General features: G+C 41.6%; 1 protein-coding gene across 1 annotated transcript; it reads right to left on the bottom strand.

Annotated features, from left to right (window-relative positions):
* Positions 1 to 4,174: 4,174 nt before the first annotated feature.
* On the bottom strand, positions 4,175 to 17,657 carry klhl14 (kelch-like family member 14; the record flags this gene model as incomplete). Its single annotated transcript, XM_079232749.1, has 8 exons — positions 4,175 to 4,315; positions 5,310 to 5,467; positions 6,017 to 6,175; positions 8,407 to 8,597; positions 8,998 to 9,076; positions 9,879 to 9,968; positions 14,725 to 14,846; positions 16,780 to 17,657. The coding sequence occupies 8 exons, from the start codon at positions 17,655 to 17,657 to the stop codon at positions 4,175 to 4,177; spliced, it is 1,818 nt and encodes a 605-aa protein (XP_079088875.1).
* Between the last annotated feature and the right edge of the window lie 1,483 nt (positions 17,658 to 19,140).

Below are 19,140 nucleotides of genomic sequence, written 5' to 3'. Positions count from 1 at the left end.
TGGCTGTCGTATCTCTTAAGTTTGTCTCAGACTTAGAAGAAAAAAGTAAACCAGATAAGGAAGAAAAAACATTTAATTAAATGCTAAAAACAAGATGCCTGACCAGTGTTCAGTAGGATGAACGCATGATGTTTCATGTTGTGTGCTTTATTAACATTATCAGCGGCTCACATGGAGATGTGATGGTGACGCATTATGGAGACGCTTGAAATGTCAGATTTTGCGTCTTCTAATGGGAATGTTCAATCTTTAGTTGTATTTTGTATCTTGTAAGGTTTACAAACCTTTAATGGAAATCGTCTTCTGTCCAATGCAAATGGATACCATTCCCGTATGTTATCAAATGGGAATAAAAGATTAAAAGACTCAACAGTGTTACAGTTACAGTCTTCAGCAGGAAGAGAATCAACATAAAGCGTTGACGATCACGCAAATCCATTTTGTGACCTTGAAAAAATATTTATTTCAGCTCCGTATGGATGAAATAAAAGATTTAGTCAGTAACAAATACAGTATTCTCATCTTGATATATATGCATTATAAAAAAAGGCGGACAAAAAGTAAGGGTGTCTTCCAAAATCTAAAAAAATGCCACTAAAAGTGTGTCCTGTGTCTGGAATATACTCTGAAACTAGAGCCAAGGACAGAGAATAACTTTAGCTGTGATTAAAACAGAGGCACGATGGTCCATGTACTTAATTAAAAGGTCAGCCGTGTTCATTTCAACCAATCCTGTTATTCCCAAAGCCGAGGAGGAGCTGGTAGCTGTGGGACTGAGAAAGCTGCAGGAACCATCTGCTGCCACCACTGAAGGGTAAATGGAGACTCCCTCCTCATTCTGGTGCTGGGGTGCTTTGTCTTCAGGGGAGACTTTTTAATGACAGGACACAACCACAAAAACTCCCCCATATGAGTACTCACATTGAGGAAAAGTGTTTTTGGATTACACGTTTTTTGGAAATGTCATGTTTGTATATGCAAATGAGGCTCTGTCTGAGGAAGCCATTGTTCAAATGTGTTGTTTCATGTTAGACTCAAATGTGTTGGATATCTCTTACTGTCAACAGCCATACAAAGTGAATTTTCGCCATGTTTTTGGGGAATAAAATGCCTTTAATTAAATATATGTATTGTAAAATCACTTCCGGTGAATAAGAGCCATACATGTAACACCATAGATATCACCATGAAACCCAGTTCATTACATACAATAAGTGTTCATATTTCTCAATTACAAGTTTGCCTAAATGTTATGCTTAAATATGCAAATGAGTCATTATCTAATGCTAACCTTTGGTGAATTTAGGACAAAATCTGCTGATACAAATAGGCAAAGTAGTAAGACAAACACCTAAAAGTGTACTGTGGATGTTTTCTTTCCGCTATAGTTCGAAAGAAGATATGAGACATGTTTTTTCCTATAGTGTCTCCTTAATTAAGGTTATATTATTCTTTAATTGCCCGGAGTCCCCTCAACCATCTCTCTATAAACTGCAGGGTATCCGTAAAGTCGCTGTCAGACATGTCTCTGAGGGCTTTGTGACACGAAGAACACTGAGGGTTTTCTAATGTCCCGATGCCATATTGTGTGAATTAGATATGGATTTATGTAATCTAGCGGAGTCATCTCTGTGAGGAAATAATTGCCGTCTTATCCTGGAGGCACGCGGCCAAGTGGATGCATGACGTGGAGACGTCAAGCAGAGAGGCTGCTGCCATTGAAAGACGAAGAAAAAAAAAAGACATTCGAAATAAACCATCAGGTGTGTGTGTGTGTGTGTGTGTGTGTGTGTGTGTGTGTGTGTGTGTGTGTGTGTGTGTGTGTGTGTGTGTGTGTGTGTGTGTGTGTGTGTGTGTGTGTGTGTGTGTGTGTGCTGGACGACGAGCATGCTGTTTGGAGCATGAGACAGTTGGTAGTAAATGGTTGGCAAATCATATCTGGTCTGGCATGGGGGGCCGGCCTGAGGGTAAACATCAGATTCGCTTCGTCGGCTTGCTGGTTCACATTTTACAGATTCCCGCTGGGTTTAATGCTGTGCTTTCTTTTAATATTAAACTCAGACTTATTAGTAATATAACCCCTTTTTAAGGTTCAGGGTGTGGAGACGACACAACGCAACGCAACTGTAGTGGAGTCTCACGGATGAAAATTAGCTCTAGTTTCTAAGTGCTGAGCGAACCAGAAATGGAAAATGTTTCCAGCTCCAATATATTTGAGTCGTGAACACTCGGTCTGAGCTTCATTCTGTCAAAGTGTGAAGTTGTGTTTTAATGATTTCAACGAGTTATTACAGATCTTGAAGTTCCTCCGTGTTCAGCGGCTCTCAAGCTTTTTGGTTCATGACACCTTAAAATTAAAGCAATGCCTACTTGAGTGGTGAGCAGTTCAACCAAAGAATGATTTTGTGTCGTTGGGTTTTATTTCATTTCATTACATTCTGAGGCAGAAAACTATTTCAAGAAAATGAATAAAAAAACGGATGCCAGAAATACTTTTTCGTTTGTTATAAGTCGTTCTAAAAAAATCCAGCTATGGAGAATTCCTGGAGTCAGTTGTTGCAGAGTACATGCATCATAATGTATTAAAAGATAACGACGCATCTCAGGAAAAGCGGTTTATTCTGTGAAGCACATGTTCTCTCTCAAATGTCAAAGAAGTGGGAAAAAAAAGGATTTTAATCATCAAGAATCAATTTATTTTCATATTCTAAAATGCAAAGGACATAACAGGATTTGAGAATAAATCCAAGGTTGAGTGCACAAAAATGTTTCACTGCAAGCGATTATGTACAAGAATGAAATCAACAAATCTTTACAGAATCCAACAGGTACTGCATCGATATTTACAGTCAACTTTTTCAACCTAATAACGGATACTAGACTGGACTTGGATTCTTTTTTTTTTTTTCTTTTTTTTTTTTAAACACAGCACATTGATTAATTTACATTTGAATGAACTTTGTTTGCTGGATTAAAAGTCCACTTTTAGTGCATTAAGGACCATTGTATGCTCGTCGGTTTTTCATACATTAAAGATTAAAATCCCATCAAGATAACCGCTCAGTGGCCTCATAAACAGGCCGGCTGGCATTCACTTGTAAAGGTGAACAAGCCAATGTCCTCTCCGTCCGTTTACCCAAACATGCTCCCCATAAATACATTGGCTAGCCATAACAATTTGATTGTACCGTCATGGTTTCATTAACGTGAACGTTAGTGCGTCATATAAGAATCAATGGTTAAACTTCATTTGTTTTGCTTGCAGCACAAAGAATAGTTGCCACGAACATTTGGCAAGATTTTTTTTTTCCTGTCACGTTATACAGAAACACGACTTCAGTGTGGGTGTAAATGATTAAGACAATTAGTTAAAAAGTAGGGCTGGGTGCCACGGACACGTCCTCATGGAGTCTTTTTTACAATGTCCTCCTGGTTCTGTTTGGTCCTAGTGTACAGTACCTGCTCGCAGGTCTCGTTAAAATGTAGGTTTTTTTTGGTTGTTCATACCGTGTCAGTTAAATAATGACTGCAGCGAAGGAAAAGCTTCTGGAAATGTCCCGTAAATAAGTTCAACAAAACAGTTGCATAACGATCCGACAGCAGGATGAGAGCCCAGTCCAGGCCGGAGAGAACGCGAGTGATGGAGGATATTTATACACTTTGATCATCACGGTTAATGCAACTCACCCAGCCCTAGTTTGACTTAACCCCCAATGACAATTTGGGACTGATCACCGTTCGTGCCAGTGTCAGTCCGTGAAACAACACTGCATTTCGATGGAAATATGCCTCTACTGAATACAAGATACAATGGATTTGAAAGCTATAATTCAGTTCAACACTATGCGTGCTATAGAAGAGGAGCCAAAAACACTTACTGTCAGTTTAAATCAAATCAAATATGAAACTGACCATTTCTCAGAACACAGATGGCGTTAAATACATGAGCTACACAATTCTTCTTCTTTTTTCTTTTTCTTTTTTCAAACCTTCAGTAGGGAATAACGAAAGTGCTCTGGTCAAACCTGTAAAAAAATAATTTATACACACCCCCGTCGTCTGACTCGAGGGTTTGTCACAAAATTGTGGACGACTGTTTTGCTTATCGGTGGTCGTCCTTTTCCCATTCGCTCTGCTGCTTCCCGCCATGACCGCCCCTCGGTCGGATTAGTTGTCATTTGTTAAAGGGAAGGCAGGCGGGCAGGATGACGGTGGAGCAGGCCGGGCCCGCTAAGGGCTCTGCCACCTCTCCCTCCAACTCTGTCCATGTTGCTTTCTCCGGGCTGTAGCAGATGGTAGAAGACTTATAGGCCCCCTGAGAGAGAGAGAGAAACAGAAACAAATCAAGTCATTCTCCTCAGTTCTCTTCGCGCTGTTTTGATTTCTGTGGAAATGGAAAAAGGTTGTTTTATTTAAATGCATGTAGTCAAAAACAGCAGGGACAACTTTAAAGATCATGTCTGGTGATTTTCTACATTTTTTTTCTTTCGTTAACAAGTTCCAAGAAAAGACCTGCAATGAACTGACCCTTCTAAAGCAGGGTTCATACACATTTTGACCAATGGATTTCCATGACTTTAAACCAAATTTACATGACCAAACATTTTGTGAAATCTCGGTGTAAACATGAAAAAGTGAGAAAATGTAGTATTTAAACTAACAATAAGAATTCCAAAGCATACAGTAAACCTTAAATGACGCAAATGAATGAGAGACAATAGTTTGATTAAAAGAATAAACATTTATATAGATGCCTGTATGTGTGCCTGCTTATATTTTGAGCGTCTTTCTTTTAAAAGCAAATTAATTTTTTCAAACTCGGCGTAAATGAACGTCATGAACATATACATACAACACATTTCCATGACTTTTCCAAAACTTTTAGGATTTTATTTTTTTCAAGGACTTTTCCAGGCCTGGAAATAACAATTCCATGACTTTTCCAGGTTTTCCATGACCCTGAAGAAGTCTTGTCTGTGCAGCCACATCTAGATAGAGCTCATTGCTCTGTGCAACAGACTTTGCTCCCACTGTTGTCCAAAAACTATTAAAAAACCTTGCACTGCCTTCATTACCATGAAATCCCACTGTGTCAGTTCTACACATACGATGCTGCTGCCACTAATACTCTCTAGTGAGCCGAATGTGCATTCATCCATGTCAACAAATACACTACTTATTCCTGTTTGAGTAGGATTTGCTAAAAAAAACTGTTTAAGACAATTATTTTAAAAACAATGAAAGTATATATCTAAACTTTTGTCATCAATATCCTTTAACCTGAAATACTGTGACGTGTGAGAACGTACCATGCTCCAGCTGTAGCCCCCCACCAGGAAGATGTTGTCGTCCAACACGGTGCAGCCTGGGCCGCTGCGACCCTCCAGGATGGGCGTCTGCAGGATGTTCCACTGGTCCGCCTTCGGATCGTAGCACTCCACCAACATCACGTCTAGATGGGAGAAACCTACGTGAGAGACGAAGAAACACATCTTAAACTGATGCATGTATCGCATAAAGTGCCCGGTTACAGTAATAAACTGCTTGTTTTACTTTAAAAGGCCCTGAAAACACAGTTTTTGCAATCAGCCTCTTCCTCTGAGCGATGGGAACATGAACCAGCTGTATTTCTGCGTGAGCCGTTTCCTCTGCGCTCTTCTCACCGGCTTATTTCACGAGCTGAGTATGAAACCGTGGCAGTGAGAAGCAAATTTGAGCTTGTACATTTAACAGTCTAATGAGTTAGTTAAAAACTGTATTTCAAAAGGAAACACAGACAAGTTCCAGCTTTTCATAATTCCCATTCAAATAGCCGCCATATTGTTTTGCTGATCGAATACAAATGCACAACACACAATTGTAATTCGGTTGTTTGTTCAGTTCTTTTATGACAGGTTGCACAGTGTAATAAATGCTCATAATAGCATCATCTTTTTCACTTTTCTCTTTCAGGAAAGAAAAAAAAAAAGTGCAGATCCTCTTTTCTGTTAATTTTCTGAAACTCTCGAGTGCTTACCTTTCAAATGGTTTCCACCAATAGCATACAGGCGGTCGTTCATTCCGGCCAGGGCATGAATGGCACGCTTTGTGTTCATATCCTGTTTCCTTGCCCACACGTCCATTATGGGGTCATAACAGTAGAGCCAGGACACATACTCTCCATTGTGGACTCCTCCTGCAAACAGGTAAACATAGAACGACGCTTTTAGTGCTCTGTCCAAGTTCACACTGAAGAAAGACACACTGCCTGCTCATCAAATACACCGGAGGGCAAACTGACACGTCTTTTTTTATTATGAAGCACGTCTAAGTTCTCTATTAATACTCTCAAAGATTTGAAACGCTCAATCCGTGGAGAAAGACACGTTCAGAAACGGTGCCTTTAAAACGAGCCGACGAGATTTCTGTCCGATGATTAGACGGAGACATTCTAAATGTGTCCCAGTTTATTTCCGGTTGCGCTGTACGCGAATGGTGGGAAGTACACATGGACCCGAGCTGTTGCCTGGTAACGCAGTTCTGTTGAAAATAAAAAAGGGAGCGCTTCAGACGGAGAGTGAACACAGGTGTATTCAGACAGCATGAGAAAAATAAAGAGTTCTTTAAAGATTAAAGAACATGTTCTGGTAGAAACCCAAACTACAAGTACGATCCTGGACACGGGTCGTGGTCCATGCCTACTACTCATTATATGAATAATATATGTCATATTCATGTAATGTGCTGTAACTCTGTTACGTTGTTCATTCTGTACACATGACATCTATTGCTTCTGTCCATCCGGGGTGAGGGATCCTCCTCTGTTGCTCTCCCGAAGGTTTCTTCCATTTTTTTCCCTGTGAAAGGGTTTTTTCTATCTTTTGGGGGAGTTTTTCCTGATCCGATGTGAGGTCCTGGGACAGGGATGTCATACGTGTAAAGACTGAGGCAAATTTGTGATTTTGGGCTATATAAAATAAACTGAATTGAATTGAATGAGCACGTCTCCTTTAAAGATGACGGACTCATTGCTGAAGTTACATACTTGATATACTGTAAAACTATCTTAAATGTATAAATCACTGATTCATAATTACAGATGTATTTCTTTAAGTGTAATGCTATCCAGCTACACGTGCTTGCAGAGTAAACTGATCATTGTATTGCTGGCTAGACATAGTTTTTGTTTGAAACTAATAGATCTCAGTGCGTCAGAATTAATGGAGGCTCAGTCTTGGTTGGAGCCTTTGTTCCCTTTCTTTTATCTTCATAATGTAATAACTAGCGTGGTGCCTAATACAGCACAATGTTCATAAAATTCACTGATGATTCAGTGATAGCTCATGGAAGAGGAGGATTTTGATTTATGACATTCTGCATTGGTGTGAATATTTGATTGATTTAAAAGTCGCTTCAACAAAAGATTTCATTCTAGATTTCAGAAGAACTGGAAGTATCGGACAGAATTTATATTGAAGTTGCATTGAGCTGGTTGAAAAAAATGTGTAATTAAAAGATTGAACCAGCATCTGCAACCAAACTGTTGGCGGTCGAGTTGCATTGTGGGTAACGTAGGCACCAGGTTTTTAACAAAGAAGAATGTGGGGATTAAAAGAGACAATATCTCTGGTTCTGCTGCATCGGTTTTGTTTCTTAGACTGTCCATTGGTGTTGTTTTGAGTGCCATGCTAAATTAAACACAATATGAATGCCGTTAATGCTTTTGTCCTTTATTTTTATGCAGCTTGCAATGTTTTGGCGATGTTAACATTTAAGATGAGATGTCACTTGTGCTTATTGTGGTGGCTACTTTTACAGTTTAGCTCATGACTCTTCATGTTTAGTTATTTATTATGTGTAGTGTTTTAAATTTGTGCAATCCATGTTGTATTCAGACCGCTTTAGATCGAAGTAAACAAAGAAATATCGCAATATTAAAGTAAGTACTCATTATGGAACAGAATTACTACTGTTAGTGTTATATAATCAGATATTAAGTTAATTTATTAAAAATTCTGAGGCTAATTTAACTACTTAATATATTACCCTTGGGTAATTTAATCTATAACAATGCATTATATTTAATAAACTAATTACGTGTTTCAACTATGAAATCTTGAACTGCAAAGTAACTGCTCACTGTAGCTGTCAAACAAAATGTACTTAGTCTGCTTTGCTCTGTACTGTGTGTGTTCATAGCTGTTGACTGTGGTCACTGTTGTTTTAATATGACAACATGTAATAGTCCAGCTGTGATAATAAGTTGTTGTGTCAAATATTTATCTTGTAAGAATATCTCTAGAATCTCTTTCAAATGCTGATCAAGTATCTTTAAAAAAACAAAAAAACATTCTGTGTACTTTTTGTAGCGAAGGAATAACTAATCCTTTACACAGAGGGTTTTTCATGACACGGTTCTCTCCTGACCTGATATGTAGATCTTGCCGTTGTGCACTGATCCTGCATGTGCAGCCAGAGGCTGCGGCAGAGACGACAAGTAGTTCCACTCGTTCGTCTCCAGGTTGTAGGACTCCACGCTGGAGAGGTAGCCACTCTCGTTTCTACCACCAATCACGTATATGTGCTTATCCATGCGGCAGGCAAAGAAGCTGGCTCTCCTGAGGAAGAAGTGTCAGACAACAGACAACATCATTACCAGCAATGACTACATTTATTGTAGGATTTCCCACTGACTGTGTGTCAGATGATTTCCACCTGACACACAGTCATATCTTTACTGTACTAGAAACATGCTTACTTATTTTTAGGCATATTGGGTGGACTTACTTTTGCATTAATTTAATGTTATAAAATATATTCTAAAGACAATACAATTATAGTTATATAAATGTAAAGCACCCTGGTTGTGTGCAATCTAATAATACAAATACTTAGACACTATTGTTTCTTTTCTTTACATGTGACTAATTAGAAGTCAATAATATTTATGAAGGTCTCCCGGTGCATCATCAGATTTACCATCCCATGTCGTATTTTGGCAACCACAAATAGACTTACCTCTCCTGCATAGGAGGCAACTGTATCCAACTGTTGAATCTGGGATCATAGCGGCTGACGTAATGAGTGCTGTGCTTTCCTGCAAAACCGATAGAAATCAGGATCAATGACGACGACTTAGCTGCGTGAGTCCTTATGGCACGATACAGTTTAGGCTTTAGTTTATTCTAATTGGTTATCTCTTTGCCAAATTCTTGGTTTTACACGGCACCAATGAAATGCACAACTGTGACTCTGCAGGTCTTCATTTAATATAAACATATTATCTGAAAATCACCGCCCACACATGATGATTTTCAATGTTAGGAGGTGCTGCTTCTCACCACCATTAGAGTTAACAAGTGCTGACTGAACTTGTTTTTCCAATCATAGAGTGATCAGGTTTTGGAGGAAAATCTTTACAAAGCATCTTAAATTATCTGTGATGATGTGTTTTGGTATTGTGTTGCTTTTCCCTCTCTGGGCTAAATAAACACGACTGAGTTCACCACTGCATTGTTATATTTGGTGGAAAGAGAACAAAAAGGACAGTATCCGATTTTTTGATCATTTACACTCTTTGTTTCTTACTATGGCAGTGTGCTCACACCATTTCACAGCAAGCACTCTTAACACTTCTACATCTACAATATTTCACTGTTAATAACAGTTATTTTTCAATGCCAGTTATTGACAAGTGTTGAGTGGAGTGTTGTTTGTGCACTCAGAGATGAACTGGAGGACGAGTGTTCGAAACTATCTGAAAGTGTTACATTACCTCTGATGGGTTTGAACTAGCATGCACTCCGGTTTAGTGCCCTCTCTAAAAATAGTAAACACTAACACATTTGCTGTGTGAAATCAATGGAAAGGCAAACATTCAGTCGGTGGTGTTACTGTACCGTTTGGGTTCCACTGATCCTCTCCGCCCAGCAGCAGCAGGAAGTTCTCCACTTCCACCACGCAGTGATGGGCGCTGTTGTAAGGCATTACTAGACGAGACACAGAAAGCAAAGGCGTCAATCACTCAAACGTGTAAATGATGGTCGGTTTAAATCAAAACTGTTCCACGCTTTCTCATGAATGTACTGTAAAGAACATTATAAATACAAGGCAAATGTAGAAATGACATTGTGCCATCAAATGGGAATCAATGAAGAGCGGGACGTAAACCAGGCTATTTAAGATAAATATGGACAACCCAAATCCTAACACTGCTGCTGAAACAAAGTCTAAAAAACCTACCAAATAAATAGTACTTCATTTAAATGAAACCCCATGAACACAGTTTTCATTCACACAGCTTTAACCTATTTGACAATAACAGATTTGCCTCTCACAAACACACAACGTGGTGGTTCAAAAGAAGATTATATCTCCAGCCTCAAAGTGCAACAAAGAAACTATAATGGTGGAATTGAGATTTTCATTTGAATTAATTCTGACTGTTGTGTTGTTGTTCTGTCCGTGAGCACTTAAAGCTACGACAAGGAACTTCCTTTTTGTGTTGATTTGGCGGCCCCTGTGGACGAAGGTGGTAGTGTTTTTGAGCACCAGAGGGCCTTTCGAAAATCTCTCATTTTGCTCCAGCTAAATCTGACAGTCTGTCCCGGGCAGTCCTGGTTCTCCCGTGCCTCCCTTCTCTCCAGCTGGCCCAGCAACACGGCCTGGGCCTCCAGCAGCGTGGGGTCGGTGTCGACTCCAAGCGGGAACCGGCGGAGCAGCGAGACAAGGCTCAGCTCCATGGCGGAAGAGGAGATGCGGCTGCCAGGTGCAGGTCAAAGGCGGCAACAGATCCGGATCTGGATCAGTCCGCGTTGGGCTGGGTGCTGCCTGAGGCCCTGCTGGAGTCTGAGCTGAAGGAGTTTCTCTTGAACCCGCGAGATTTCATCAGATTTTATGCAGAATCCGACTTGAAGGCACCAATGGCAAGCAACTATACAGAAATAGCCAATCTTGCCACTGATCTTTAAATCACTAAGAAACATCAGCCACCAAATAATCGTTAAATAGTTTTATAAATCAATGCTATTCTTAAATCTATTCTAATAACACTGAAAAAACAACTAAACGTATCAGAAATATGTAGCCCTATGTCTCAAATGCACCTGAAAAACTACAATGACCCGTCATTGAACAAGGCTTAACAGGCTCTGGTTGAACCTGGCTACCAACCCCTGATATAATGTAGGTCTGATGAGCTGGACAATCAATAAAATGAAGCTCTTATTAACAGAACTTCTATCTCGACGTTGTAATATTGTACTGGCAGTCTTCCTCCTTCAGAGACTATTTTTACTTGGTCACGCTGAGCGTCTTATTGTTCGACAGAGAGTGCTCATTGGTCAAGACTGATCTGATCTGCAATGCACTCGTCACAGCAGGCCAACGGGCTCGTTACAGTGGCAGACGTCCATTTCACAATCCTCAGCGTGAGTCAACATGACAGGATTTATAGCTCCTCCTCATTGCTTTTGTTTTGTAACCTTCCATTCAGCCATCTACATAAAGTCATTTCTTGTGGGAAATCAAGACTGTTGACTCATAAACTGGAACAAATGAAAATATGAGGCAGAGCAATGTACTGTTTGCAACAATACCTACCTACCTACCTACCTACTCAAGATAAGGCCAATAAGTTATTTAACTATATTCAGGTGACCAAATCTCAGTGCAATCGTTTTCGTTTTCTCATTATCTCGCATTAAAATGTCCCACAGCAGCTATCCATCTAGTAATATACAGAGTACGTCCAATAAATATGATCTTTAGCTGGCATAAACAGCGAGAAGCCCACAGCAGGACCCCTTGTGAAGGATTTCCCCTTATGTATGTTTTTATGCTCCCCTCCCCTCTTCTCCTCCATCTTCTTTTGCTGAAGTGACCCCATTGAGATGTAGAGAAATGGTCTTAGGTGACAGTCATAATGAACATGATCGTGTTCACTCAATAAATCTCAGGCCCGGTGCTTTTTGAGCACAAATCAGTGAAATGTTAAAGCCCACCTGTCTGTCTCCATCAGTCATTTCCACTGTCACCTCCCCACCGCCTGATGGATCACAGTTGCTGCAAAATTAGACAGCCTTGAATCTCATTTCTTTCCAATTGGCCTCTCCCTGCAATCTCACTCTGGCTGGCTGACATGTGCGGGTCCTCTATGGGATGGGAGTCTCAGATAGGAACTAATACTACATACACTAAACACAGCTTTATCTCGCAACGAGGGGATTAGGTTGCCTGCCTCCAGTGCACCTCAAAGACGAGTGCCATATGACTGCCAAATTCCCTTACATGCTATTTACATTATCATTCAGTCAGCAGTATATAGGACATGGATGGGCAGCTCTTTATTTGATGTCTAGCGACTTGTACTCGCACTAAAAATCATCTTGTACGCATGTGAAAAGAAGATTATTGCTTTCCAGTATGTCACAGGCTGCAGTATGAGGAGTACTGTGGGAGGATTTGGGACATTTGCCTGCCTCTACAGGTGCCTTTAGATACAGGTGAACAATGGGATAAGTGCTGCAATAATTGAGACCACTGTAATAGTCTTGTGCGGTGAAAACAATGAAATACGTCAAATGTGTTTCCATCTGTAATGCGTAAGAATTACGACCTGAGAAATAAATACATCCACCTATCTGTCGCCTCTTCACCTAAATTTTCCACTAACCCCCGGGGCAAGCAGCCGCAGGAGGGCAGGATGAGCACGTCCTCTGTGAGATGGACGCCATCACTCCAGTCTACAGTGAGCTCTAGGGCTCACTAGAGGGAGTCAGAAACCTCTGCATAGACAGAGGCACAGTCTGGGTTGGTTGAATGACTCCACAGCTAATGCACCACTGCTGCTCCGGCTCTGACGTGCCTTCCACACACCATCACAAACGCATCCCACCGAGCTGAATTCCTTTGTTCTAAGGCCATGCTGTGTAGATGAGGTCCACGTCTAAGTGGGAGATTTTACTATCAGGTCGGATTAAACAAAGAAGAGGAAGAGAACCGTCCGGCATTGTAGCTGAGCCTGCGCCTGCCTTTGTCTTGTGTTTGTCCACGCTGCTGTGGGTACACTAGATGGCAAACTTTACACTGGAATCACCTCAGCAGTAGATTTATCTGACACCAAATGAGAGGGATCAGATTCTCCCCCAAATTGTGTTGATGAATGTCTTAATCAAAGGCTGTCCCTCTCAGGTTTCGCCTCATTGAAAAGTTATGATTGAATGTTAATAATCTTCTATTCCACATCCATTGTGTGGAGGCTACATCAGATGGCCACTGATGTGTTAAGGGGATGATTTTGCAGTTTTGTCCTTCCACTTGGCCACGGACCATTTGAGTGTTAACTTTTTAGTTTTGAGTGATGGAAATCACTCCTGACCTTTCGCTTGTTGCAGTCTACACACCCAGGGGTATGAGTTAAATGAGAAAATGACGATACGGACACCAGCGAGCTGCAGGCTGTTGTGTATGCATGGCTCCTTTAGTAAAATGCACCCTGACAGATTTAACCAAACACGAGCTAAAAATAACAAATTATTGCCAAGTAATGTCAGAGAAGCTCAAATATCCCAGCAGAGGGAGAAACAATGTCCAAAACTTTTTCTGAATTTAAGACACAGCAAGAGAAATCCACCAGATTCATTAAAAGACTCGTGTCATAAAGGGAAACATATCAACTGCACGGTCGCGAGCTGACAGAGAACAGAGCCAACGGCTAATATGTACGAATGAAGAGACACTGCTGAGGTATGGCAAAACAAAAGGACAAAAACTCAATACGTCTGGCAATGATGATGCAAAGGACAAATATGGTTTCCCATTAGCTCTTGTTTGACCTTTGCAATATGACAACAATATAGTGGTGCGCCTTAAAAGGTCAAGGAAGACGAAGAGAAAAAAACAAACAGCATAGTAGACTTTACAGAGGTGAGTGCTGCAGGAACTCTTCAAATAGGTTCTCTTTAGACACTGCATCTTATTCTTAATATAATATGTCTTTGGGGGGAAATGATGATATCAAACATTGCTTTCAATATGATATCATAAAATCAATATCATAAACTGTACCCTCGTATGAAATCCTACAGGTTTAAAGGATGTGTCTATCTTGTATTTCTGCTATTAAGTCAATGGCAATTATATTAGCTTCTGAATGTTAGTATCAACATTACAGCTGCTGTGTTCCATCTCTTGGGTATTGAACTCACCTCAGGTAAACCAAACATCACTAGTGACACCAGGTCAACAGGCTGTGTTTAAGTAAGCATCGGTTCATTCAATCTCATGAAAGGATCAATGTGAGAGAATAATCAAGCTAAGCTTGAAGAAGGTATTGAGGAAAGATGTCATTCATTATTGTTCTCTCTCTCTCTCTCTCTCTCTCTCTCTCTCTTTCTGCAACAATAGATCATTAGATTCAAGTAAATCTCATCATGCATCCTGCCAGCATATTTCAGCAAAAACAAGGGAAACCGGGCATGAAGCTCCACAGTGCTGTGAAGTCACGCTCTGATTAAAAACTTATATTAAAAGTGATAGTGATACATTATTACCTAAAGGATTTAGGGAACTCCTTCCCCTCATTTTCCATGGAAATTAACCTGTGTAAAAATCATCCATAGGAACAACTTTTTCTCATCATAAAAGCCACGAACGAACACAAGATGCCTGAGGTAAAAAAAAAAAGGAAGAAAGAAAGAAAGAAAGAAAGAAAGAAAGAACGCAGCAGAGCCTTTTGCTACTCACTTGTGAGGATCTTCCATGTCTTTTTCTCGTCGTCATAGTACTGGACCAAATTGCTGGGGAGACGATCAGGTCCAGGAGGCAAACCACCCACCAGTAACAGCATTCTCTTATTGGAACGGATTCTGTAATGTCAAAAGTGTGTGTGTGTGTGTGTGTGTGTGTGTGTGTGTGTGTGTGTGTGTGTGTGTGTGTGTGTGTGTGTGCGTGTGTTAGGAAACAGGGAACAAAACAGGTATTAAGCCTTGGAAAAAAACACATCCAAAAGACCAAAAATAGGCTCGACCTGAACCTGGACCCCTTTAATTTCTTAATTAACATAATTACTTTGATAGTATTAGCAGCAGTTGGCCGACGCATTTTTATTTTTCACTCAAGTATGAATTAAATCATCAACAAACAAATTGAAAAAAATGCATGCATTCAATTAGTGACTGCTTCTTGTCTGGGTACAGCTACCGAACATGAAGCTACATATCAGGCAATATGTGGCCGTGTTTATTCAAATTTACCCCAAAAAAGTGCGTAACGTCGTAGTTCTCCTTTTGATGTGTTATTGAACGGTTATCGTACTCTAAAGACATCCTCTCAAATAGCTGTGAAGTGGAGACGATCCTGCAGGGTGCCATGCTGGAGGCTAAAAACACAATTGAGTACATAAACCTGCCCATACAACGTCTCCATTTCATTGGCTGCAGTGATTCATGTGACATCTCTGAGCCAGTTAAGAGATATTTCCTGCTGTTTGTATACAATATATAACCCCAAAAGCCCCACACTTTACTGTACATTAATGACCGTCATCTGGCTCCTAATGTATTGAACACAAATCTAACAATTAATCACAATAAGCAGCCTAAAGATTAGGAGCAGCTGGCCTTTATATCCAGTCATGTTCACCTTTTTCATATTTTACTTTTCTATGCTTGAGAAATTCACCGCCGTCTCAGTACATTCTCTCTGCCACTGGCCCACTCGGAAGTGTTTTGGGGTTATTCATATGCAAATGAGGCCCTGGACATAGATAATGGTGATTAATTGAGACGAGAGAAACAGTGGCATGTGAAACTAATTATGAGGATTCTTGATTCTTTGCTCATTTAAGTCCATATGTGGGAATATATATGTTATTGGGGATCATGTAGAAACGGACAAATTATTTCATTTTGAGCTGGTTGGAGCTAAATTAGATTTTAAAATTGAGAGATTCTCACAGCCACAGCTCTACTTTTCTGCTCTTTAAAGGTGTATGAAGTGAATTGAAAATTGTAGTACTGATGCCATCACTAATCAAATGATTGAGTCAGCCTTGTAAACAACACCTCCATCAATCAATACACGTACTGACAACTTCCTAGCTCCTTTAGGTGCTGATCAGGGCAAACATGGAGCTAGGCCTATTTTTGTGAGTGAGACATGTTTATCAAACCTGAATTTAAGGAACATTCTCAAAGTGTCCCTTATTTAATAAATCCTCAAATATACTACATACCCAAATATATTGTGTTTCAGTTTAGTTTATTGTGTCCTCGATAGCTCCGGTAGTCTTATGCTCATACCAGATTTGTTACATAATTACCATGTAATCCGGGTAATTAAATTACAGCATTTCAAATTGTATTCATGAGAGTTGCTACACATCAAACGCACAACCTTTATCTAGTTTGCTGCATCTTGTCTACACTGATTAGAGAGCAATTACACAGATGTGTGAGGAAATAGCGAGTTGTTTTTTTCTTCACTAAGACATGAGGTAACCTTGTAAATGTGGATACAGTGGAGCACAGAGTAGATCAGGACCCTTGACAGCTGCAAGTCTTTTCCAGGATGAGCCCCCCAATCCTCATTAACTGGGCCTCAGACCTCATGTCTCTGACTGACCACCCACACGGTCTAGACTACACAGCGGGCAATACTTGAAATGGCAATTTGTTCAAATTTAACAAGTGGGAGACATTTAATCACCTTACGTCCACTCTCAGGAAGCTCATTGCTGTGTGTTTGTGTGTGCGTGTGTGTGTTTCTCTTTTTGTATATGTTTGTTTGTCTCGTCCTCACCTGCTGGATGTGGTCTGTCTGCAATGCTGCCTGAAGGGCATCAGGTGGTAGTTCATGGCATCCAGGAGTAGTTTCTGGCACACGGGGTCAGTCCTCATGAAGTCAACAGACTGCACCCTCTCCACCAGCTCTGGAGCAGGTATGAGGGCGAAGCGCAGCCTCTTCATAAGGTCCGGCGCGTAGTGCATGCGAGTCTCCCGGTCATGCTCCAGCCAGAGGACTGACATCTGGAATAGCGCCAGCTCTGACTCCACCGGGGGTGGCAGAGCATCTAGCATGGCGCACATCTCCTCAAAGTTCAGCAGCAGCACGTCCTCCACCAGGTACTTGTTGGCCAGCTTCTTGGTCTCATCCAGTCCGTGGAGAGCGGCGATCTTGCAGATCTGCTTGTAGTTCTGCACCGAGATCTGGTCGTTGAGGAACTGCACGCTGAGCTTGCTGATCTGGGGGATGTTGAGTATCTTGCTGACTGACAGCACCTCTTCCACCGTGTCCAGGGAAAGAGTCACGTTGGCAGTGTACAGGTACTCCAGCACTAGTCGTAGTCCAATGGAGGAGCAGCCCTGCAGGACCAGGTTATTGATGGGCCTGGCGGTGGGGGTCACCCGCTTGTCGTCGGGAGAGGACGACGGCGTCCCGCTGCTGCCCCGGTCCCCTTTGCTCCCCTCGTTGTTGATCACATTGTGGGAGGAGAAGAGGGATCTGAAATACTGGGAGCAGGACGCCAGCACCGCTTTGTGGCAGTGGAACTGCTGTCCCTGGGCAGTGAGAGTCACATCACAGAACAGCTGTTTCCTCCATAAGAGATTGAGCCCGTGCAGCAGGGTGTCACTGTGTGTTGGGTCAAAGGTGGATGTTCTATCGCCCGATCTGGACATGACTTCCTGACTGTGAACGCCACCTAGGCAACAAATAAACCATGCAAGCCATTTACCTCAGGTCACGTATTTGCACAACACAACGCAGCCTATAACGGACGCAATCGGTCAACTATTAGAAAAGAAAAAACGATTTCTAGAGTTAAGTTTATTGAACAGATCTCCCCGTCCATCCAGCGAGTGGGAGGTGTGTGTGTGTGTGTGTGTGTGTGTGTGTGTGTGTGTGTGTGTGTGTGTGTGTGTGTGTGTGTGTGTGTGTGTGTGTGTGTGTGTGTTGAGAGGAGAGAGAGAGAGAGAGAGAACCATCATAGCATCGACGTCCAAACGAGCGGCTTCGGTCGCTTTCAACTTTGAGCTCGTACTCGTAAGGCAACAAACAAAACCCGCAGCAGTTCCCACCCGCGTGCCACTCTCTCGCTCATTTCTCATTCTCGAGCATGATGATTTAAATGGAGGCTGAGGTTGTTGTTTTTTTGGCAGGGCGCTGTCGGAAGGAAAAAGCAGGAGAGCACGCGGACGCTGCTGCGGCGCTTTGCTTTGAAGTTGTCGGCTCACGAAAAGCGAGAGACACGGCGGGACGGATAACGTGCAGCATTCAGCCCCAAACACTTCCCGTCACCTTCTCCTGTCTTTGCTACACATACGCACACACACACACACACCGCACAATGAGGACATTACACCCCGCACAGATTCACAGGAGTCATACAAAAAGCAATTAGTTCGCCCTCCCGAGCCGCGTTGCGCCTTTTTTTAGCCTACCTGAGTCGGGCATCGAGAAAATAATCCGCGAAACCGCAGCTTTGGGCAAAGTTAAACGCGAAATAGGCATCGCTGTTTGTTTGGTGAAAAGCTATTTCTATGTGCGTCTTAAAGTTAAAGACGCGAGCGTGCTGCAACGTTGTCGCCAGATTCACGAAAAGCGCCTGTCACAACTAAATGATGTGAGCAAGCTCGCCTGAGAAGGAGCCAAACTTACCTGACTTCAGCTCTTGAGCAAAAAAAAAAAGAAAGTAAGCTTCAGGATCCCAATATTCTCACGTGGATTTTTTTTTCCTTTGTTCTCCTTTTTTAAAGAAACGTCCTTTTTCTTTAAAGTCTATGGTCGGTGGTGTCTCAGAATAACCATTGACTCCAACTCATAAAGTCACTATTTCAGGTTATTTGTTGACGTTGATCATTTGTTCTTCTGAATTAACAAGAAGTGTGTGAGTGTGTGAGAGGGAGCTGTGCTTTCTGCAAGAGAAGAAGAAGAAGAAATATACGTGTGACAAATTATGCTACCAAGAAACAACACATCATTATCCTTGGGCCTGGGGCTCAGTGAGTCGTAACGAGAGTAATAGGAAATCCACGGTTGGGGAGAGAAACGGTCGTGCATGGCCGGTGGAGAGAGACCATGCAGGGGTATGGATGCTGGAGAGACTCGCAAAATTATGGCTCAAGGCTATTGTAAAAACTGTCGAGCGTAAATGACTGCGAT

Source organism: Taurulus bubalis, assembly GCF_910589615.1.
Source record: "Taurulus bubalis genome assembly, chromosome: 1".
Taxonomy (NCBI): domain Eukaryota; kingdom Metazoa; phylum Chordata; class Actinopteri; order Perciformes; family Cottidae; genus Taurulus; species Taurulus bubalis.
Note: the sequence above shows the minus strand (reverse complement) of the source record. Positions and strands in the feature narration are given on the sequence as shown.